Source organism: Juglans microcarpa x Juglans regia, chromosome 4S (genome assembly GCF_004785595.1).
Source record: "Juglans microcarpa x Juglans regia isolate MS1-56 chromosome 4S, Jm3101_v1.0, whole genome shotgun sequence".
Classification (NCBI taxonomy): domain Eukaryota; kingdom Viridiplantae; phylum Streptophyta; class Magnoliopsida; order Fagales; family Juglandaceae; genus Juglans; species Juglans microcarpa x Juglans regia.
This window is the reverse complement of record NC_054601.1, coordinates 8,749,732-8,759,850: the sequence shown is the minus strand read 5'-3', so window position 1 is coordinate 8,759,850 and position 10,119 is coordinate 8,749,732. Positions and strand designations below refer to the sequence as shown.

Here is a 10,119-nt window from a genome sequence, read left to right as displayed (position 1 = left end):
ATATTAATTTAATAAGAATATGATTATTAATTAATATATAATAGGTAGAATAGTAAAATATGATAAAATAAATAAATTAATAATTAAAAAAATTAAATATTTTTTAAATTATTAGTTATTTATTACTATAGAATGAATAAAAGTATAATCTAATGTGGAGATTTGATTTGAATAATCAAAACTAAATTCATTTTATATTATTTTATTGTTATATAATGAAAAAATATCTATTCCAATGTGAAGATTTATATGAATGGAATAACGAAAAGTCAGATTTCTTTTACATTTATAAAAAATATCATTTAACTTTGACTAGTCTAACGAGAGTCCTCTTAGAGAATAAGAATGATCATTCGGCCTAGCTAGTGCCAGCTGTAGAATAAAAATGAATAGAAACAAAAGGATAGAAAATGAATTACGACAACTATATACAGTGACTTGTAGATACAATACGACTTGTAGCTTGGACTGAGTCTTCTAACAGAGCTTGCTAATTAGGGTAACGCCGTAACGGTGTACAGACAGCATGTCTTGCTGATCAATACTTGTAAGGGGGGAGGCTCGAGAGAGGCCAGGCCGTGCCAGATCGAACTGATTGGGCAGACAGCCTTCCAAGCAAAGGAAGGAAGGATGCATCTGAAACTGGCATAGGAAATGGTTGACCATGAAATCCATATTGCATTAATTGAATATTGCTGTTTCCTGTGATCCCAGGAAGAAGAATGGCTCCTACTTGTGACGTAGGGGAATATAATGGGCTGCAACCCATTCCCATGTACATCCCGGCACCCATGGGAGAGAAATATGTCAAATGCGGTACTGCATTCGTCATGAAATGTTGCATCCCAGCAGGTAACATGATTGAAGGCATACTATAAGCACCATTATTTCCCATTGACATGATCTGCATGCATCAAGACACAAAATCAGGCTGTAATATATTACAATACTCATGCAATATTAATTCGACACAGAAGCCATGCATGCATGCATGCATGCAGAAGAAAGTTAATAAACCTGTAGTTGAAGCTGTAGGGTTTTCAGATACTCGATGGCCTCATCAAGCATGGAAACTTTATCCACCTTTTGGAGACACAGACGACAGATTATAAGCAAACAAAAAGAAGAAACAAACAAACTTAGAACCTATTTGAATTGTAATGCAGATTCCAACCTTATCGCAATTGGGTATGAGTTCCTTTAATACACGCATCTTTTCTTTAACCTTTTCTCTTCGCCTCTGCAATATTTCACCTTGAAGTTGGAGTTAGATATGACTTTTTTTTGGGGGGGGGGGGGGGGGGGGGCGGGGGGGGGGGTGTCGTTTTCATCACTCACCTTTTCAGATAAACTATTAACTTCGGTAGTTCGGCTTGATCTCTTGCCACCACCGCCACAGCTACGGGCAGGCGCCTGTTTTTTAAAACACTCGGCCGGTTCTCCAACCTTCTGCAGTAAAGTTGGACAGCTTCTTAAAGCAATGGAGATAGGCGGGGATAAATGATATTCCGACTCCTGATCAGTGTGATCCTCATATGTCCTCAAAGAATACGTTGGATCATTCGAAGCTTGAAGTGAGCATACTGAAGAAGATATAACGGCTGGCTTTTCTTTTGGTGTATTTGCTGCTAAGGCGCTTGAGGCCGTTTGATCTGGAAGTTCGTGGGAATTATGTAAGTTAATCCTTATACGGCAAAAAGCTTCAGAGTGCTGATCATGAGGGAGTGACTGATCTTGTGTCTCGGCAACAGGTGGAATTAGCTCTTTTTCAGGTTGATTCTGATCAGGACCTGTGGCTGATCTTTTTGAATCACTAGCCTGCCCAATCATTGTTGACTCACGAGGGTTTCTACTACCTAGAGGAGGCCTCTCATCGTTGCTACTTTTCATCTCCTGATCAACTCGTGTAAAAACTGGAGTACTAGCTTTAAGAAGAGCTTCAGGTCTTAAGTAGGAGAAGTTCATCACCGTCCCAGTTTTCGTATTAGGGTTTAAATCATGCTCCAGAGAGTTTGATGTGTGCAGTCCGGCCATTGACTCTGGGGTCTTGCTTGGGTTCTTTTCTCTTGGGCCCAAGAGTGTGTCCAATTCTTGGCAATGGAAGGAAGATGGTTCAAGATGACAATTCCTTGAGGTAGCAAGCTCATGAATCGATCGGCCTACAAACATAGATGCATTACTAGGCTTGAAATTTGCATTGTCTGGTCCTCGAACATTAATCTGGGGATATGTGGCGGAATTCTTATCATCGCTAGTCTTACTTCTATTAGCTTCCAAATTTAGTTGTTGATACAGATCGGGAGATGATTCAGAATGATAACCAGTTTGTGAATAATCATAATCGGTAAAGTAGTTCAGATCATGAGAATCCCTGCAATCTAAGGAAGTGGAGTCTTTCAAAGTCGAATACGTGGTTTCTAGCCTTGCTCTCTTTCTGTGCATGTTTCCCCCATCGTCTGCCTGAGCATTGGAATGATATAAAGCGTAACGAGACCGCCATTCTCTAACCTTGAACGTTCTACCCGAACGATCTCGCATAAGAATCTGACCATTTTCCCATACCAGCTCCACTAATTCATCCCCAGACCTGCAGCATTGCAGAACACCTGTTGTTAGATGATTTCACATTTCACATAGAAGCCGGAAAAAGCATATAAATATATGTGAAGAGATCATGAAATAATTACATTGGAGCTTGAGTAGTACTTGACAAACGGCTTTTCGTCCTAAATGTTGGTGTTGATTCAAGCCTCCTCTCTGCCATTGAAAGAAGTTGAAGCAAATTACGTAGTACACGAGAATGTTGTCCTAAATATATATAACCTATTTCCATGGTTATTTGAAGCTATATATATATACATATATATATATATATAATGTACCAAAGAACAACACACTCCACAACATCACATGACTAGCTAAGATCATCATCTTAAACAACGTCTAGTATAGCTTGCTAGCTCAGATATTCATCATGTTATATATTTGCATACCTGAAAATACGTTATGTATCTGATCTCCCTCGCTGCAAATCCTTTGTTACCGGCCTCGATATATATTTTCTTTGTTGGAGAAGCGCCTAGGATTAAGAAGCCAAAAATAACAATGGCGGATCAGGGAGCTAGCTTGATGATCATCAGTTCGTTAAAACTTAAAGCTAGTAAACCAGAAGGACATTTCGACATGGGCTCTTTTATAGGCCACCACTCTCTCTCTCTCTCTCTCTCTGTGTGCGGCTAAACGAAGGCCACGTCACATGAATCTCTGCCACGCCCACTCGAAGTGTAGTAACCAATAAAAGTTTAGTATTATAAGGTTATTAACAGACGAGACGCCTATGGAAGCATTGATTAATAAAGACATGCAGTCGAAGAAGATTCCTTCCTCCAAATTCAAGATAATGTTTGAGATCACGATATCATGGCCGCCTGCATGGGTCCACGAAATTGATACTGGTAAAATACAAGAAAGTACTCCTACTGCTTGTTCTTAATTTATTAATTGCAAGAAAATTTGAAAAATCATTTACTAATTAAGGCTTGTGAATATTGCAAAAGATCATGAAAGGGATAAAATACATAAAATTACTTAAATAAGGAAAATGCTGATCCCACCTGTGATTATGCTAATTGTATAAAGATAAATATATAATGGTAGTGGCTTTAAAATATGTAAAGGGGGTGCCGTTTAGAAAGTCGACCAAAACCTATAAAACATCAACCACAACTATTATGTACGTAAGATAAGTGCGTTATAAAGAAATTTTATAAAAATAAATTTATAAACTGATGACTTCGTATATTATAATAAAAATAATTTTATAATTTAATCGTTTACGTAAATATTTATTTATATTATGGAGTTATTTTTCAGCTCTTTTATGGGCAAGAGTATATGATCTCATTGTGCAACTTTAGTATATGATACTTCAACAGCACTGCCAGTAGGGTACCCTTTTGATTAGGACACGACTATAAGGACTGTCCCCTTACCCACTTCTAGTTCTAGGGATATACCTAATCTAGGTGACAAACAAGAAAAAGAAAAAAAAAAAGTCCCATTACCCACGTGGATCATGGTCCATGGACATTGAAATAATTCTACTTATCATCTTAATTCTCATCATCTCATAATGAGACATTATTAGATGATTAGAGACTATTTATTATATTTTACTTGTAAATCTATCCTCTAATATTACATTATAAATATTAAGTTTTTTTCTCTCTCCTCCGCCCCCAACATCTGCTTCCTCAAACATCATACATACAGATATATATATATATATATATATATATATATCACACACACACATACATGTGATCGAATACCCAGGTGGACCAAGAGTACTTGGATATTTTCTCAGCTGCCGGCCCCCAACACCTGCTTCCCTCAAACATCATATATAGGAAGGAAAATGATGTCAATCTATCTTCGGAAGAGGGGCCTACATTTGGGGATGAAAGGCATGTCTTTCACGTGATCCTCCTCGTAGGATTCACGTGTCCCTCTGTTTCTTTTGTCCCCCCCGTCTAGTGTGAGATGTAGTTGTTTTCGTTTCATATATATATATATATATATATACTATATAGAGTACGCAATTATAATAAAAAGCATTAAAGAGAACATGATTGATACTTCCACGGCCAGCCACACAAAAACAAAAGGGTCTTAATTTGGGTATGGGTGGGTCGTGTCGTGTCGTGTGTGCATATTGTCCACGTGAGTTTGTGCACGACTCCTACCTATAATGTGGATAAACCACCACCAAAATAATGAAAATGGAAAGGGATATTATAAGAACGTCCCCAAGTACTCATTCATGCTTTCCTAATTTGTTATATATATATATATATATATTATATATATATATATATATATATATAAGTTCGGATCCCTAATTCACCAACTGCTTCATCAAGAAGAAAAACCACCAGCTCATCCTCAAATAAATCTTCTAAATCTGCTAAAGATAATATACTCAACAGACTTGACAAAAAAGATCTAATAAAATTATTGGAGCAGCAACTGTCTAAATCTACGAGTGATAATTCTAAAAACGATGAGAATTCAGAAGCATTCTCAGAGGCTTCGTACAGTAATATATTTGGTCACGATTCAGAAGGAGTGACTTAAGGAAAATCTTTAATCATCTGGTTGATTACTTTTTCAGTATATCCAAACCTATCCCACCATTTTGTGAAATAAGCTCGGTCAATTATATCAGCATTTTTCTCATAAGTCCATTTAAAGATCCACGGTAGTTTGTAGTTCTTGCAAAAATGGAGCTCATAAGGAAACATCTGTGAATGCCGGTTCAGTTTTGTACTTATTTACCCTGATTCCTGTAAGTGCAAATCTGCACTACCTTGCACCTGTAATTACTTTAAGCTTGTTAATTTTAATAAAGCTTATATGTTTATTACAAATAATTTTGCATACTCATACATGCATATGGCCGGTTTAACCGCCTGTTTATTTTGTGCTTGCATAATTTAATCTTTGTGCAATATATCTTGTTTCTTCCATTTCCTTCTTTCTCTTCTTCTTCAGTCAGATTCGGCTTTTCCTTGTTCCGCTGTTTTGGTATCAGAGACTGTCTTCTGGTATCTAATTGTTGTGAATTGTTTCTTATTTGTTGAACTTATTTTGTTTTCTGACAACCCCCACCCGGAGTTTCTACTTTGGTTGGTTCAGGATCATCTTTCGACAAGTAGGTCAGGAACTCGGAGGTGTAAATCCCGTTTTGAAGCCAGGGAGGCGAGTATAGGGCAACTATAGGTTCAAACCCGAGGGCCGAGAGTGGTAAGTTCGTAGACCCCGGAGATGCGACGGTCGGTGTTGTCATAGGACAAAATGAGTTGGATGAATAGATCCAATTCAACAATTAGTTCCAGGTCGGCTATGCCGCCTGACATAGTTAATGAGGAAGAATGTGCTTTTGAAGCAACAGAGTCGCATGTGCTGAGATCATGGAAGATTCCAAAACTTGATGTGAGCACGATCTATCGAACCAATTGGTTTGAAAGATCCTTACACACACAATTTTGCGTGCGTACTGTTGAACAAACTTATGCTATTTCCAAAACTCAAGAAAAATGTTATCTCTTCCCAAAAGAACAGAAGACAAAATTCTTGCAGCAACGTTTTAGATATATCCACATTGGATCTGTCCAGATTGCTGCCAAACCTTTAACAAGGAGAGGCATCAACGCATCCGTATTATTTTGTTTAAGGGATGCTAGATTCAATAATTTTGAAACAAGTATTCTCGGAATGATCCAATCCTCTTTAACGGATGGACCAGTCCATTTTGATTGTTATCCAGATTTAACTCTTGCTATTGACGATAAACATATTTCAAAATGTTTAACTTTAAACATTTTAACTTCTGGATACGATATGCTTAAGGAAAGCAAACCCCTTACTTTGATTTACAGGATTTATTATCGTCTTTTAAAAACGAGTTTAAATCCAAAAGCTATTGCAAAACCCATCCAGGGAAAAACTCTTCTGATCCAGAGTTCGACCCCAGACGCGGATGTTTCAACTCCAAAAATGATTTTTTGGAAAGACATAATTCTTCCCAAAGAATAGATTTTGGAAGAAGAGGCTCCTCCAATCCCTCGAAACCCTGTTGATAGTTACCCAAGTAACATTCAACAGTATTTGGATGGAACCATTAAAATTAGTTTTGATCAGACTAGATCTCCAGTGCTAAGAAGAAATTCTTTTGCTGGATCTAGTTCTTCTTTTAAAGGGTCAGAAATTCCAGTAAGAAGAGACCAAAATCTCAAGTAATTTCTAGAAGATTCTGTTAAAACAGCCCAACCTATTAATCCTGTTTTAAAATTGAAAGGACTCTCTACGTCCTCTCAAGTTACTTCTGCTTTTTACTCTGCTCAGGATGCTGGATCCTCTAAAGACCAGCCTATTCATAATGAAGCTGATAAAGAAGATGACTCATCTTTATCACCTACAGCTTCAGATATGGTAGCTCCTGTTGCACCACAAGTTCATCACAGTTTAACTGTGTTGAATAAGCCATTTGCGTTTGATCTGGTTTATCTTTTTGAAGAATACAAGCTTTCAAAAAACAGTGCTAGGCGAAAAACCTATCATGCAAAGTATTCTGAAAAAGAAAAACAACGTATTAAACGGAAATAGAAAGAAGAGATGAATAAGCAGCAAAAACATATTCTTTTCTTTGATTTTGTTGAAAATTTATGTTTCTAACAATACTTTGAATGTTGTTAAAACTGATTTTGTCAAGGAAGAAGGCAAAATGGTAGTCCAATCTAGCCACCCGCCTTTGGAGACTGTTCTCATCACCTACAAAGGGGTTGAGATATCTGCTTCACTTTTCAAAATCTCAGAAACTGTTTCTAAAGATCCTGAGAAGGACAAGATTCTCAAAGAAACAAAAAATGTTATTTCTCAAAATAACTATGTGAATCTCCCTCTTCATACGATCGGACAACGGTTAGATCGGATTGAAGAAAAGGTTGAAAAACCTGATCCTATTCCTTTGGTTTTGAATACAGATCAACCAAAGAAAATGATTGAAAAACCTTTGATTATCTTACCTGAAAGTCGAGCCAAAATTGATTTTAAAAATCCCCAGGCAAAGACTTTAGATAAGATTGATCAAATGTTTAATGATCTGAAAAAAGAACAAGGCCCTCCTTTTATAGGATAAGGAGTTCATGTTTACAATTAAAACAGTAAATCAATCCGTGAGTGAACAGTGAGAACTGTTTAGTCACGGGGCTCATGGTATCATCATTGTGTCTCTCCAGCTGTCCTCGTGGGTGGCTGCTTTGGGTGCAAGATGACGAATTAGCATTCGGTCGTCTCTGTGTCTTCCAACTGTCTCTGTGGGCGGCTGCTTTAAGCACAAAGTGACAATTTATCTCAAAGAGGACTATGGTTAGTCTTCTTTGAACTCAAGTAGTAGTCAGTTTTGTACCAGCAAGTTGTTGATAAAATGTAAAAGCTCTGACGAGCTGCTAAGGGAGATTCTGCGGAATTAATCCAAATTGGTTCCACCATTGGAGAAACCAGTAAGGGAAAGTTCCTTTAAATCTTGTATCAAAATTGATGAACTATGAATGGCTCATATCTGGTACCTGGAAGAACATGAAACGTTTCCAGGCAGTTATGTAATCAAAATAATTGTAACTCAGTGCAGAGTCTGAGAGTCTTTTGGGAGTCCATGGGTTTGTTCCCCATTCGGCCTCAGTCATGACTCGAAGGATATAAGCACTATGATAGATTAATTTGGTGGAATCATTCTTATCATAAATGGGTTTTATGACAAGAGAGTTGGTGAGAATCAGGATACTGAAATAGTACTGGAGATTTTTGGAAGAATCTTCAGGTATCCAGTGGAAATTAGGGGGAAAATAGGAAGAGACTATTTTGAACGGATCTGTTAAATTAGAACGGTTGGGTTCTATATGAAACAGATGAGTAATAAATGGCTTCTTCAAGTATTCAGATTTTCCTTTTGGGAGGAAAAACTGGGGGGTAATCAAAGTAGGACCTTTTGATGCAATTGCTTTCGCATATGGATCAAAAGGTGTAGAAACCGTAGACGCAAAAGTCACCGGTTGCACAATTTTACCAAGAGGTGTGAACCTATTGGCAATATCCAGTGCTGTTGAGGAGACACTAGGCACAATGGAGGATCCAGACTCATTCTTGATGAGCTTTATACTGGGTATTGGAGGTGGGGGATTTACTCTCTGTTTATCTTTTTCCTTTCTTTTTGCTTACGCTCATGGTTGGGTGTCTGCAATAATTCTTTGGTAAGAAAGTCAGGGATAGAATTATCAGTGCCTTTGATGTATTCAATATCAAAATCAAAAACACTTAAAATACCTTGCCATCGTGCAAAAATATGCTTTGATGCAATGTTTTGAACATCTTATTCTAAAACAAATTTAGCAGTCATGCAGTCAATACGAAGTAAAAACTTCTTGTTTAACAAATCAGATTGAAATTTAGAAATGCATAGTACTATAGATAAAATCTCTTGTTTAATAGTACTATATTTTTCTTGTGCAGGATTCCAGGCCTCCTCCTCCTGATTTACAGTTTGAAGAGAAAGTTTTTCAAAGCCAATCTTCTTAGTCTGCCGACAAGGTTTACGAATGGAATATTGATGGTTTCTCTGAACAAAAGATCATGAATACTATGAGTAAAATGTCTCTTGTAGCAAATGTTTATGTGAACAACAGTATCAGACAACCTGATATTGTCAAGATTTTAACACAAGGATTTTCCGGTGTTTTAAGAAACTGGTGGGACAAACACCTAACCAGAGATGCCAAGGAAACCATTCAGAACGCTGTTAAGTGTAATGATGAAGGGTTTCCTATTTTTTATGAATCCATTGGATCTGCCCAATCTGATGGAGTTAATACTTTGATTTACACAATTTTAAAGCATTTTATCGGCACACTATCTGATATAACCAGTCGCATCAGCGACCAGTTAAATAATCTTAGATGTCATCAGATGTCTGATTACAGATGGTACCAAGATGTTTTTATTTCCAAAGTAATGCTTCGAGATGATAGCCAGAAGCCTTACTGGAAGGAGAAATTTATTGATGGTTTACCTCGCTTGTTTGCCTACAAAGTTAAGGATGAACTTACTATTGCTGGGTCTCTTAATTACGATGCATACACCTATGGTGATATTTATGCAGTAATCAAGAAACTTGGTATTAGTATGTGTAATGATCAAAGAATGCTTCGAGAGCAGATGAGAAATAGCAAGAAAGCCAAATACGAAATGGGAACATTTTGTGAACAATTTGGACTTCCTGCTATAGCTCCCTAAAAAGGGAAGCACAAGTTTTCCAAACCTCATGGTGGTATCAGGAGAAAACCCCGTGATAAATTTTATAAGAAAACTTACAAAAAAACCAATTTCTAAGCCATTTTCTAAGAAAAAGAAATCTAAGGATTTTTCTCAAGGAAAATGTTTTATTTGTGGCAATCCAGGACATTTCGCTGATAAATGTCCCCAGAAAGCCAAAAAAGACAAAAAATTAAAAAAGAAGCTTAATCAGTTGAATATTGATAACAATGATAAAGAAGAACTATTTCG

General features: G+C 37.0%; 1 protein-coding gene across 1 annotated transcript; it reads right to left on the bottom strand.

Annotated features, from left to right (window-relative positions):
• Nucleotides 1-407: 407 nt before the first annotated feature.
• Nucleotides 408-3,261, bottom strand: LOC121263322 (transcription factor PIF3-like). Its single transcript, XM_041166154.1, has 7 exons — nucleotides 2,994-3,261; nucleotides 2,688-2,757; nucleotides 1,339-2,587; nucleotides 1,175-1,240; nucleotides 1,018-1,083; nucleotides 894-904; nucleotides 408-827 (listed from the first exon to the last, which is right to left on the bottom strand). Coding segments are annotated over exons 2-7 (1,683 nt in total). The 5' UTR covers nucleotides 2,690-2,757; nucleotides 2,994-3,261; the 3' UTR covers nucleotides 408-538.
• Between the last annotated feature and the right edge of the window lie 6,858 nt (nucleotides 3,262-10,119).